The sequence below is a fragment of the Kogia breviceps genome, chromosome 1 (assembly GCF_026419965.1).
Source record: "Kogia breviceps isolate mKogBre1 chromosome 1, mKogBre1 haplotype 1, whole genome shotgun sequence".
Classification (NCBI taxonomy): Eukaryota; Metazoa; Chordata; class Mammalia; order Artiodactyla; family Physeteridae; genus Kogia; species Kogia breviceps.
In genome coordinates this window covers 176,383,564-176,396,322 of record NC_081310.1, presented here as the reverse complement: position 1 = coordinate 176,396,322, position 12,759 = coordinate 176,383,564, and the positions used below count along the sequence as shown (strand labels likewise).

Here is a 12,759-nt window from a genome sequence, read left to right as displayed (position 1 = left end):
TCCAAGGCTGTGCTGCCTTTACCTCCCCTCTTTGCTTACCTGTTAAATGTGGAGTTCCTGGTATTAGCCTGATAACCCCAGATTCTTTCATTCAGGATTTCTCTGGACACTTCATACCTCTTAGAGGTACCCTGATTTCCCAGAGTCCCCAGTTGTGTGCTCAGATTAGGTCCCTACAATTACTCCCAGACACTTGGAAACTGGGAGTGAAGACTGGACAGCGACCAGCCTTTCTTGGACCTGGTGCTGAGATTGAGTGGGGGAAGGCGAAGGAAGGAGCATGGATGGGGTGCTTCTCCTCCAGAGGACAGATCCACTGAGCAAAAATAGAGGGGTGTGGCTTTGGGGGAGTCACAGGGATCTGAGAGCATGGAGCTGGGGGGTGGAGATACTCTAGTTCCAGTATCAACCCCTACAACTTCTCTGTAAACTGGGGTGTTCTCCATCAGCCAATCAGAGACCTCTCCCTCTGCCCTTGCCAATGGCCCCTCCTCCTCCTTGTTCATGTCCCTCTTCTTAGAACTGCAAACAAATCAATGTCTGGGGTAGTTCCCTCTCTTCCCTTCCCTGCCTCCTGGTATAGGTGAAGGTCCACCTCACAGAGCATCCAGTATAACCCCCCTCATTCTGCAGGTGAGGAGACTGTGGAAAGGACCCTCGCGGTACAAAATGAGTCAGCACAGAGCAAAGACTAGGCCCAGGAGTCCTGTTTCCGAGGCTGCTGCAGTGCACAACTGCAGGGGGTCCCAGTGGCCTTTCTACTTACAGTGTGAACAGCCTTTGCGTCCACATGCAGGGCCCTGTCTCCTGGCCAGGCTGCTTCCCCATGAGTCAGAGGTGGGATGGACCTCCTTCAACACAGCAGACCTGGGGACCTTCCTGGCCTAGGTGGTCCCACACCCCTCATAAGGCACAAGGAAGAAGATAGACTGTTTAGGGGCAGAGCCAGCCCAGAGGTTCAGAAAACCCACACAGTTCCAGGCACTGATTCTGGGTGGCAGCTGGTATGAGAGGCAGGTCCTCCCTAGTGCACTGCACTTTGCAGCTTCTCCTCCAGAGGACAGAGCCGCTGAGCAAAAATTGTGTGAGATTGGTGTGATGATTATCCCCATTTTCCATGTGAGAAAACTGAGGTCCAGAGAGGTTAAGTCATTTCTCTAAAGGCACCCAGTGACGAAGCCTGGATTTAAGCCTAGGTCTGTGGGGTTCCAGTGACTAGGCTCTTGCCACTGTCTCATAATCTCCCCTCTGTCTGCTCCCAAGGCTACCACCACGCCCTCCTCCAGGCAAAGACTGACATTCTTCCCTGGCTGGTAAGTTCTGACGTTGAGTGCCTTGGGCTCACTCAGTTCTAAACTCACTTACCAGGTGTGGGACATGGGACTGTAGGCAAGTCATGTCCTCTCTATGAACCTCATTTTTCCCCCTCTGTAAAATGGGCATAATACTATCTACCTGGTAGGGTTGCTTTGTGGTTTAGCTATGCTGATGTATGTACGCTGCCTGGGCCAGGATAGATGGGCCTCTGTGTGTGTCAAAATGAATGGAACTGACCGCTCACAGCCTGTAACTTTAATTTAATACAAATTCATCATAACTCACAAAATGGGCAACATTTAAAATAAAAATACTGCTGGGGGTGGCCCAGATTCTGGTAGCTGAATGGGTGGGGTGAGACCGAGGATTCCTCCTGCCCAAGGGAGGCCCCAGTGGGCAGCAGTTGTGAGGTGGGAGCCCCCCAAGTTCAGCTAGTCTGGCTCCTTTGAGATGCGTGTGGTCAGAGACCTCAAGTTCAGAATCTAGGCCCCAGGACTAGAAAGAAAAGCTAAGGCATGGGAGACATTTCAGCTTGGTCCTGCAGGCCCGCTCCTGGGGTTCCTGTCCTGGACAAGGACAAAGCCACGGAGCAGGACAACTAGAGGCTCTGCTGCTTCAAAGCCAAGGCCTAGAGGTGGATTCCAATGGCAAAAACTGAAGGTGGGCTTGTTCAACATCCATTCTAACTTTCTTCTATTGTGCCTTTTTGTACGGATGAGGCTGGAAAGAAGAAAAGTACATTTCCCAGACTCCCTTGCAGCCCAGGTTCTGGATCTGACTTAAGTTTCCCCACACAGAATCCCTCGTAGACATTTGGATCTGGAAATGGAATTGAATGGGGGGAGGCAGCCCTCAGGACATCCACTGACTGGCGTGGACAGTGGCAGAGTCAGCGCAGTTCTGCAGCCAGCGGCTTCTTGATGCAGGGGCTTCCTGCAGATGGGAGCAGTGTTCCTGGTCACAAAAGACATGATGAATTTGGCAGCTGGGAGCTGTTCCTGGAAATTCAGCAGAGTCTGCTCCTCCAGCCCTTCCAATGATTTTACAAAGCCACTAGGGACCTGGTAATAAATCCTTGTCTAAAGCTAAAGCAGCTCTTGTTTTCTGCAACAGGATCCCAGCTGAGACAGATGCCAAGATTGATGGGAGGGGGGCCCAGCTGACACCCACCCCAGTGCTCAGGGCCTGACTAAAATAACTGTCCCCCACGGCCTCGCCACACCCTAGCCCGGTCACAGAGGCCCGGATGGGCCCTTGTTTGGAGCTGCTGGGGACCTCCACCATCCAGTGGTGCTTGTCCTACGTCGGGGTGTGCCATTAACTGGCCTTAAGACCTGTGGGCAGGAAGGTGGTGGCACAGTGACTGTAACGTGGGCTTAACTACTGGGTGCCTTCCACAGGCCACAACATCATTTCGACCCGCAGATAAGTGGGAAAATCATGAAGCTCTTGGTACAGGGATGGAAGGAGAAGGTGGTTCTCAGGCAACCCTGGGACTAGCTACCGCCTGTGTCTACTGTGGGCTGGGACTGAGGATAAAACGACCCATCACTAGCTTGTTCAGGGCCAAATCTTAGGCCTGGAAGCATAAGAGGGTTCTGTGTCTCTTTCAGGCAGCCAACTGCTGGCAACAACTGACACATCCTGAGCTTAGGGCATGTGGGCAGGAGGCAGACATAGGGACGCAGTCCCCTGCCCCTGAGAGGAGGGGGAGGAGGGTTGGGCAGGCGCTGCCCTGAGGAGAAGCCATGTCACATCCTTGGACCAAAGCTGCATCCCCATTAAGGTCAGAGCTACAGAACATCAATGCTGGAAGAGCTTCGGAATCGTGGAGCAAAACCTCCATTTTACAGACAGGGAAATGAGGGTAAACAACTGGCCTGAGATCTCAAGTGGGCCCGGCTGGGCTGGAGTCCCGGCCTCCGCTCTCCGGGGCAGGGCTCTCGCTGGTGGCCATGCTCAGGCCTGCGGTGTCCCTCCGCAGCACTAGATGCGGACCGTGTTGATCCGCAGCGGCTGCACGTTCTTGCCATTGGCGTGGCTCTGCCCGGGGCTGAAGTAGGAGCAGAGCTTGCCGGGGAACTTCTCGCGGAAGGTGTACAGCCAAGACATGTCATCGGCGTTATAGAAGATGAGCAGGCCTTGGTCGTAGTCCAGGAAGACGCCCACCTTGTCGAGCTTGTCGCGGACATTGAGCCGCGTCCAGGGCTCGGTGCAGGCGCTGTACTGGTTGCCGTCGTGCATGACGATGCAGTAGAAGCCGCGGCTAGGCTGGATCTGGATGCTGCCCTTACGGCTCGCGGCTTCGTGTGCCAGCCCGATCACCCACTGGGTCTTCTCCGCCACCACCACCTCCCAGTAGTGGACGCCGCCACTGAAGGCCTCAGAGCCCAGCACCGACACCTCCACGTCGAAGCGCTTCGGTGAGTCCTGCAGCGGCTGTGGGTGCAGGTTGCCGTAGGCCACGATGGTGCAGTCGTCGGACAGGATGAGGCGCTGGTGGGCGGTGCCCGGGTCCAGGGTCAGGGCGGCTGGCACTGCCGGGGATGGAGGAGGAAGAGAAGATGAGTGGAGAGAAGGCGGTGGACCCACTCTATGGTGCCTCCCTGAGGACAGGTTCTGGTTGGCCCCCAGGAGGCTGTGTGATGCTGAATACACGCCTGCCCTCTCTGGGCCTCAGCTTCCTCCTCTGTAAAATGGAAGGGTGACAGCTAAGGTCCTTTCAGATTTTAACCTGATTGCAGGGGACAGGAGCTATGGCTGCTTGTTCACTGATGGTGACCTGGGGCAAGGCACACAGTGGGCACTCCACAAAATTTGTTGAATAAATCTGAATGCGGTCCAGAATTGGGTAATTTCAGAGCTGGGAGGGAGCTTAAGGATTATTCGGGGGTTGGATAATCACCCTATAGGGTGCTTTGGAAATTTGTTGGGGTGTTTGGGTTGTCTCAGATGGTGGGATCCAGGGATGCCAAATGCCCTGTATGAAATGCACAGGGCGGTCCCATGCCCCCACCGATGAGTTTCAGACGTTCCACCAGATATTCATGTGGATGAAAAATCTTCACAATGACCTGAAGCTGCAGCTTAACTCCATTTTGCATATAAACTGAAATAATTTTTGTCCAGTGTTAATATATACTGAATGTTTTGAAATGCAATTACCATATAAACTGGGGGAAGACTGAATTTGTTTTGTCTGGAATGTCACTGAGAATTGTTCACTTTTTTGGAAAATACATCTCTAAGAAGAACACCATTGACCAATAAAACCTACCTATTTAAGACTGCATTTGAGGCAGAATGATGTTTTAGCTATGGTGTGAGCATCTGACTCATTCATTATGTTTTCTAGGGTGGTTGTGAGTGAGCATCTACATATTGACATATACAATATTTTATTATAAATAATCTCCTTCTATTTTTCCTTTATATCATAGAGTATATACACACATATACATATATATGTATATGTGTATATATACTTGAAATTGTGAAAAGGTCATACTGTCTTTGAGACATTACAAATTATTTGTTATGAAAAGTAGATGGGGCTTCCCTGGTGGCGCAGTGGTTGACAGTCTGCCTGCTGATGCAGGGGACATGGGTTCATGCCCCTGTCCGGAAAGATCCCACATGCCGCGGAGCGGCTAGGCCCCTTGAGCCATGGCCGCTGATCCTGTGCGTCTGGAGCCTGAGCTCCGCAACGGGAGAGGCCACAACAGTGAGAGGCCTGCGTACCGCAAAAAAAAAAGAAAGAAAAGTAGATGATGGGTCTGAAAAAGTTGAAAACCACTGATTCTAGGCCAACTCTCCCATTTGACAGATGGGGAAACTGAGACCCAGAGAGGAGATGTGACTAGTCTCAGGTCGCCAGGCAAACACTGGCAGAGCCAGGTCTAATCAAGACCATGTGCAATCCAGCCCCAGCCCTCTCTTCCTGCCTACCTCTCACTCAACACCCGCCACCCCACTCAGGCCCAAGGCCTTCGCCCAGACTGTTCCCTCTACCACCTCAACTCTGCTTGTTGTAATCACACCCCATGAGGCTCAGTTCCAGGGCCCATCCTCAGGGAAGCCTTCCTGGTTGGCCAGTAGGTATGCTCACTCCTTCCTCTGAAATTCCTTAGCTTTGTTTGTGCCCCTCTCCTGATACGTGGGGTAGTCTTCTGTGCCCATATCTTACCCCCATGTACACCAGGAGGGCAAGGACTGTGTACTCTCCTACCAGGCTCTCCCTGGTGGGCCCAGCGCCCAGCACACGGCCTGGCATGCGGAATGTTTCCAGAAAGGTTCACCAAATTAAACTGACCCCGCTTGTGTTGATCTTTGGGCAGGCAGCACAGGCTGGGGCACCCGGCTCTGGGCCGGCCACACTGGCTTAGCAGGTCTGGCTCTCAAAGTCTCATGAACTCTTGTCAAGGACTCTGTTTACTCTTGCCTGCCTGAGGGAGCTGATGCTCAGCCAGAAGGAGGAACCTAGAATTGGCTCTCATTAGCCTGGATGAGCATTGCCAGGGCAGAGTGAGGCAGAGGGGAGAAAAGGAGAAGGAATCCTGTCACTAGTTCCTTGGAGCAAAGAAAGGACTCCTCCAGCTGGCTCTCTGGTGCTTTCCTTATATGGCGGAGCAGAGGCATGATTATACGTGGCAGGAGCATCATCACCTCCTACTTGAGCCACCTCTGCTGGCTGCATATACACAGAGAAATAAAATGCCTCAATGATGGCAATCATCTCTAACAGGGGGTCACAGCCAGTCCCTGAACTGTGCTCCTGTTCACAGTCCACTGACAAAACTGGCCATTGACTTACAGCAAGCTCCTTCCATGAGCTCTGTCAGGACTAAATTTAGTCTTGAGTTTTACACTCTTCTTTCCTGTTCTTAGAAATCAGAAGGCTGTATGGAAACAATTAGCCCTGTGACTAGAGGGGTCAATGGAAACACAGGGACATAGAAGAGGGTAGCCATGAGAAGGACACTGAGTCAGTGTATGAACGTTTCGCCCTGTCATCTGGTCACAGCACAGCCTGTCAGACCAGAAGGCTCCTGCCATGTGGAATGTGGGTGTTCCCACAGTGGGGTCCAGAGGTAGGAGGTGGAGGGGATGTAGGAAGTGTGTGTGAGGGGAAGCTCGGGAGAGAAGAATCATCTAATCAGACACACATGGGGCCACTCCTACTGGCTGTGGAATATGGGTCATACTCAGGTGTCTATGGCAGAGGGGCAAGAGGGACAAAGTGGGCACATTGCCAAGGTGTGGGCAGCTGTGGTTGAGTGGCCCACGGGAAACTGGGCCTTATGTCTGAGGTGCCCAGGATGATTTGAGGAGACCAGCGACAGGCAGAAGCTGAGGTTAGAAGGACCAGTGGGGAGACTAGCGTGCAGGCAGAAGGGCTCAGCCCCATACTCTGAAGCCTAAGTAGGGCAACGTGGGCCCTTCCAGTGCCACTGATGAGTGGGGAGGACACGCTAGGAGGCAGGCAAGTGGGCTTTCAGTGGTTCTGAGATTGGGCCTGTAGGACGGAGGGAATCCTCACTGCACTGAGGGTTAAGCCCTTGGCGTGGACCCACAGGCTTGAAGCCCAAGGGACCTGCCGGAGATAGGACCTGCCACTCATCGGGTGTGCTTAGGGGCGGGGTCTGCCGTTCATTGGTCAGTTCTGGCAATAGGGGCGGGGCTGGGAGGGCGGGACCTGATCCACAGCGGGCAGGGCCCAACAGCCCATAGGGTGAGGCTAGGGGCAGGGCCTGGCATTCTTCTGAGGCAAAGGGTGTGGCTTGATTCTTAGGAGGTTTTTATATCCCAAAGGGTGGGCTGAGGTCCACCTCATCATAAACAGAGGTCCTGTCTTCGGGCCTTTTTCAAGTCCTCCCGGAGGCTAGGGTTGACAGGAGTAACAGCCTTTAGACCAGAGAGGTACCCAGCTGGGGACATGGCAATACCTTTTCCCCCTCTGAGAAGTCAGTCCCTGTGTGGGGACTGGCAATCCCTCCACACATCCTTTATTCTCAGGAGAGGTGACAGACTCGTCAGACAGACGCAAAACAAATCCCGTCCCCTGGGGTTCACAATTTTACAGGTCAGAGCTCTTTTCCAGGTCCTGGGACACTTTTATAAAAACAGAAAGCAGGCGCTGAGGCAGTCCATCTGGTCTCCAGGTGTGTTCTCCATCCATTTAAGCCTCTCTGAGACCTCAAGGTCAAAAGGCAAGGAGCGTGGACTGCGGGGGGCCCAGGAACTGTCTCCTGGCCACCATCAGCCACATACCATAGTGGCCCAAGCGGCAGAGAAACCCCAAAGTCCAGCACCATCACTTGGCAGCGAGTGGCTTGTGCCTCTTTGTTCTCAAGGACAATCAGCTGTTTCCTCTGGCCAGGCCTTCAAGAAGCCTGGCGCCTCAGTCCTCCTGCCTACTCAGGCCCTCAGCTGCACAGTACGGGCATTCGAAAAACATTTTCACACCCTCTAGCTCATGGGACCAGTACAGCAGCTCCAGGAGCACAAATTACTATACCCATTTTTCAGAAGAGGAAACTGAGGCTCCAGGGAGCTTTCTCTGAGTTAAGTGGCTTGCTCAAGTTGCCACTTTGGGTGGAAGCAGAGCTGGAACTTGAGCTAAGATCTTTCACACCATGTCTTTTCCTTTATGTGGCCCTAGAAACCTGTTCAGCAAGACTGAGGAACCATCTGATGATTCATGATAATCACAAGAAACAGGTATCAAGCATTTACTAAGTTCCAGGATTATTATCACAAATAAATAATCTTATTTAATTCTCCTACCTACCCTGCGAGACAAATCACACCTTCCCCATCCCTGTTTTACAGATGAGGAAACAAGCTCAGAGAACGCAGACATTTGCCCTGCGTCACACAGCTAGACAGTGAACATGCTGGAACCCAAAATGATTGGATTCAGATAACCAGGAGGAGGAGAGAGCAGCCCAGGAGAGGGAGGTGGCAGGAGCAAAGGAAATAGTGTCTGGTGTCCTCTGGACAATGGCCACCTGGCCTGGGTGGGGAGGAAGTCTGTGCCTGGGAGCTGGGGCAATCAGGCCAAGCAGTTGGAGGAGAGTTTCCAATGTCAGCTGAGAGGTGGGGCAGGGGTGTGGGTGGTGGTGGAGAGTGGAGGTTCCAGATCACGGGAGTGACAGGTGCTATATGGAGTTCTCAGGTGACCCAATAGGAAGGCTGAACTGGAAGGGGGGCAGGCAGGAAGCTGCTAGAATGCAGGGTTAGGTCCCTGGGGGCACCTGCCCCTCCCATCTGGACAAAAAGAGCCTTGGTTTTGGTAGAGGAGCCAGAGTGACTTCACAGGCCCTACAGACAAAGGAAGGGGCCCAGCTAACCAGGTCACTGTTCTCTGAACCCCCACGGGCCGCTGTCCTTGGCAGGATGTTCAGGGCACACCCTACTGCTTCCTCAGCCCCTCTCCTACAGGCAGCTTTCCCCGGGGCAGCGGTTCTTAACTGGGGTTGATTTGCCCCATAGGGCACATTGGGCAATGTCTGGAGATGAACTTGGTTGTCACAACTGGAAGGGGTGTGTGCGGCATCTAGTTGGGTAGAGACCAGGGATGCTGTTAAACATCCTACCATGCACAGGACAGCACCCAAGACAAGGAATTATCCAGCCCCAAATGTCAATAGTGCTGAGGCTAAGAAACCCTGCCCTGGGGAAATCAGCAAATTCCCACATCCATTTGTTCACTTGTGAGGGAGTCAAGAAGGGAACACGGGCTTCCCTGGTGGTGCAGTGGTTGAGAGTCCGCCTGCCGATGCAGGGGACACGGGTTCGTGCCCCGGTCCGGGAAGATCCCACATGCCGTGGAGCGGCTGGGCCCGTGAGCCATGGCCGCTGAACCGGCGCGTCCGGAGCCTGCGCTCCGCAACCGGAGAGGTCACAACAGTGAGAGGCCCGTGCACCGCAAAAAAAAAAAAAAAAAAAAAAAAAGAAGGGAACACTAGCACCCTTATAATACAGAGGAGGAAACTGAGGTTCAGAGGGAGGAAGTGACTTGTCCAAGGATGTGCAGCAAGTTCCTTCATTCAACAAATAATTATTGAGCACATACTTAATGCCAGGCCCTATTCTATTGGGTTAGCCAAAAAGTTCACTCGGATTTTTCCATATGTTACGGAAAAACCTGAACGAACTTCTTGGCCAACCTAATAGTAACAGAACTGAGAGCAGGACTCATTCATTTCTTTATTCATTCATCCACAAACATTTACTGTGCTGGCTGCTGGGGATGCATAGTGATGAATCAGACTCAGCCCCTGACCCCTCAGAGCTCACGGTCTAGTAAGAGAGACAGCCATGCAGACATTAACAAACAGTGAGACCAGGAAAGCCCAGGGCTACCTGGAGAAATCCAGGAAGGCTTCCCAGAGGAGGTGTTTATAAACTAAGATGTGAAAGAGAGTAGCAGTTAGTCATCAAAGATTAAGGTTTGTGTCAAGTGTTCTTGGCAAAGGGAATAGCATGTGCATAAGTGTGGAGGAGAGGGAATATGGCTCATGTAAAACCTGAAGATGGTTCAGTGTGGCTGAGTGTGCTACAAAGGGGAGAATGAGAGAATGGCTGGGCCCAGATCTCACAGGGCCTTGACTGTCAGGCTGAGGTGCCTGGGTTGCCTCTCTGAGCTGTGGCATCTGAGATAAATAGAGCTCCTGAGACCATCTGCCTGAGGGGCTTCCCTGGGCCAGGGGAGGGGACAGGACCCTTGGAGGGGCTTCTTGCCTCCTTCAGTTATGCTGCTTCACCCATGTGTGGCCCTCACCTTGCTGGGTCCCAGTGTGCAGGTCTCTCCAAGGCTGGGAGCACACAGAGACCCACAACCCCAGAAGGAGAGCCAAGAGCCCCACCCAGTCGGCTAGAAAGTGGGCCCTTCCCCCAACTACTGCCCCCTTTGTCAATGAGGGCACAGATCCAGCTTTAAGGGTTCTAGGAGATGTCCCTTCACTTTTGTGCAATTGGTCATGATGCATCCATCCATCCAATGAGGTCTTCAGTCACCTGGAGGGGCGCCCCATCCCTGTTTAGCATTCACACTCTCAGTGATTGTCCTCAGTCCTTCTCCATCTGTACTTGAAGGCCAATCGTGAACGTCCTGGGATCATTCATACCCCTGCCCTTCCCACCGCCTTTGCCTACACAGTTCCCAATGCCGGGGACTGTCCGAGGCACCTCCAGGCCCCATCCTTTCCTGAGTGGGAAAGCCCTCAGTTTTCAGCGCTCAGTTCAAACATCATCTACTCAGTGTTCCCCTGGCTCCTCCCTCACCCCATCCAGAGCCTCCTGTTGTCCCTCTGGGCTTCCATGACCCCATGTAAGTCCCTCATCATGGCCCTGGTCCCACTGGACTATCAGGGTCTGTTGTTCCATCTGTCTCCCCTGATCCTGAAAGTGCCTCGAAGGACTTTCAGTGTTTGTAGATCGAAAGAATGAATCCAGATAGGTGGAAAGAGCACTGATTGCTGTGTGACCTTGGGAAATCAGTGAGCCTCTCTGAGCCTCAGTCTCCCCAGCAGTCTTCCTGGGTTGGCAGTATGAGGCCAGAGAATGCCTGGTTAGTTTAGTAGGTAAGGGCACAGGCTCTGGGGTCTGACGTGTCTGGGTTTAAATCCTGGCTGTACCATTTACAGGTTGTGACCATGACAAGTTCCTAACAGCTCTGTGCCTCAGTTTCCTCATCTAAAAAATGATAGTAACAGTGTCTACCTCTTAGGGAGAAGTCTCCTCTATATCCTTGTCTCACCTCTAAAGGACATTGCGCCTGACTCAGGAACACAGAAGGTTCCCTGCTGCCAATAGTTTCCACTCTGATGCCCTTGTGGGTTGTGTGATCTCGGGAAGGCGTTGACCTTCCAGTCCCAGGGTCTACTAACTCTACTAGAAACCCATTTCAGACTTTCTTCTCTCTCGGCATATTTCCCATGACCTCCTCTAGCCCATCCTCATCTCAGCGGACGACCTTGCTTCCTGCCTTACTGGGAGAGGTGAAGAGAATTCCCAGGAGCCCCCACCACTGCCCCCTCTGCTTCGGGGCCCATTTATTCTACCTTCTCCTGGCTCCCAGCAAAGGCAGAGGCAGATCCCACTCCTGGGGGTCACCCCGGCAACTCTCCCTCCTTCACCCTCAATTCTGCCTTCTGCTACTGGATCTTTTCCATGCCCCCCACCCCTCCCATATATGCTGCCATTTCTTCTATCTTAAACAAATAGCCACTGCCACATTCTCTCTCTTTCCCTTAAATAAAACTCATTGAAAGCACTGTCTCCACTTCCTCTCTCATTTTCTCTTGGACGGTCTCCAGTCAGGCTTTTGCCTCTATTGCTCCACCAAAGCAGCTCTTGTCAAAGTCACCAAGACCCAAGAACAGTCAGTTCTGATCCCCCCACACTTGGGGTCACAGCTTTGCCACCACTATCCACTCTCTCCTCCTCGAAACACTTTCTCCACTTGGCTTCCTGGACAGACGCAGGTCTTCCTCCTATTCTCTGGCTGTTCCTTCTTGGTCTCCTTGTCTGGGTCCCGCTCCTGTCCTTGACTTCTAGGAGCGGCCTAGGGCTCCATGTGTTAGAGTGGCCCTCTCTCTTTTCTCTCTACCCCCACTTCCTCGGTGACCTCATCCCGGCTCATTCAGTACCGTCCACATGTAGACAACGCCAGCCCTGACCCTCCACCCATACTGCAGACGTGTCATTCCCACTACCTTCTCCACGTCTGCACTGAGACTTCTAACTGGCATCGCTAACCTCACGTGATTACAACTTCATCTACAACTACAGCCAAAATCGTTGTAGGTCTTCCTTGTCATTATTTTTCTCACACCTGAGATCCAATCCGTTAGCAAATCCTGTTGGCTCTCTGTTCAAAATAGATCCTAAATCCGATCACTTCTCACCACCTCCACTGCCACCACCCTGCTCCAGGCCACCATCATCTGTCACTTGCATTGTTGCAGTAGTCTCCTAACCTCCACCCTTTACCCCCTGTAGTCTATTCTCAACCCAGCACCCAGAGGGATACTTAAGCCGGCTTATGTCACTTCACTGCCCCAAACCTTCCAATGGCTCCCATCTCACTCAGCATAAAATTTAAAGTTTTCATATGGGCCTCCAGGCTCTCATGGTCTGGCTACTGCTACTGACCTGACCTCCTCACCTCCACCCTCCCTCTCACTCTTTCCACTCCAGCCACGCGAGTCTCCTTACTGTCCCTTGAACATGCCAGGCTTGCTCCTGCCTCAGGGCCTTTGCACTTCCTATTCCCACTGCCAGGAACACTCTTTCCTCAGATACCTACGTGGCTCATTCTTCTCTTTCCTCCTTCAGGTCTTTACTCTACTGCTTCCTTCTCAGGGAGGTCTTCTAACTGGATCCCCTACTAAACGTTCAATCCTACCTCAACATCCCTTAGCCCCTTTCCTTATC

At 52.7% G+C, this 12,759-nt stretch overlaps 1 protein-coding gene across 2 annotated transcripts in view; it reads right to left on the bottom strand.

Annotated features, from left to right (window-relative positions):
• Positions 1 to 1,562: 1,562 nt before the first annotated feature.
• TRIM62 (tripartite motif containing 62) overlaps positions 1,563 to 12,759 on the bottom strand; it is a 32,617-nt gene continuing 21,420 nt past the window's right edge. For both annotated transcript variants that reach the window (XM_059070955.2, XM_059070953.2), the window contains exon 6: positions 1,563 to 3,854. In XM_059070955.2, coding sequence (XP_058926938.1) covers positions 3,304 to 3,854 — 551 coding nt within the window. In that variant the 3' untranslated portion in view covers positions 1,563 to 3,303. The remainder of the gene's footprint in view (positions 3,855 to 12,759) is intronic.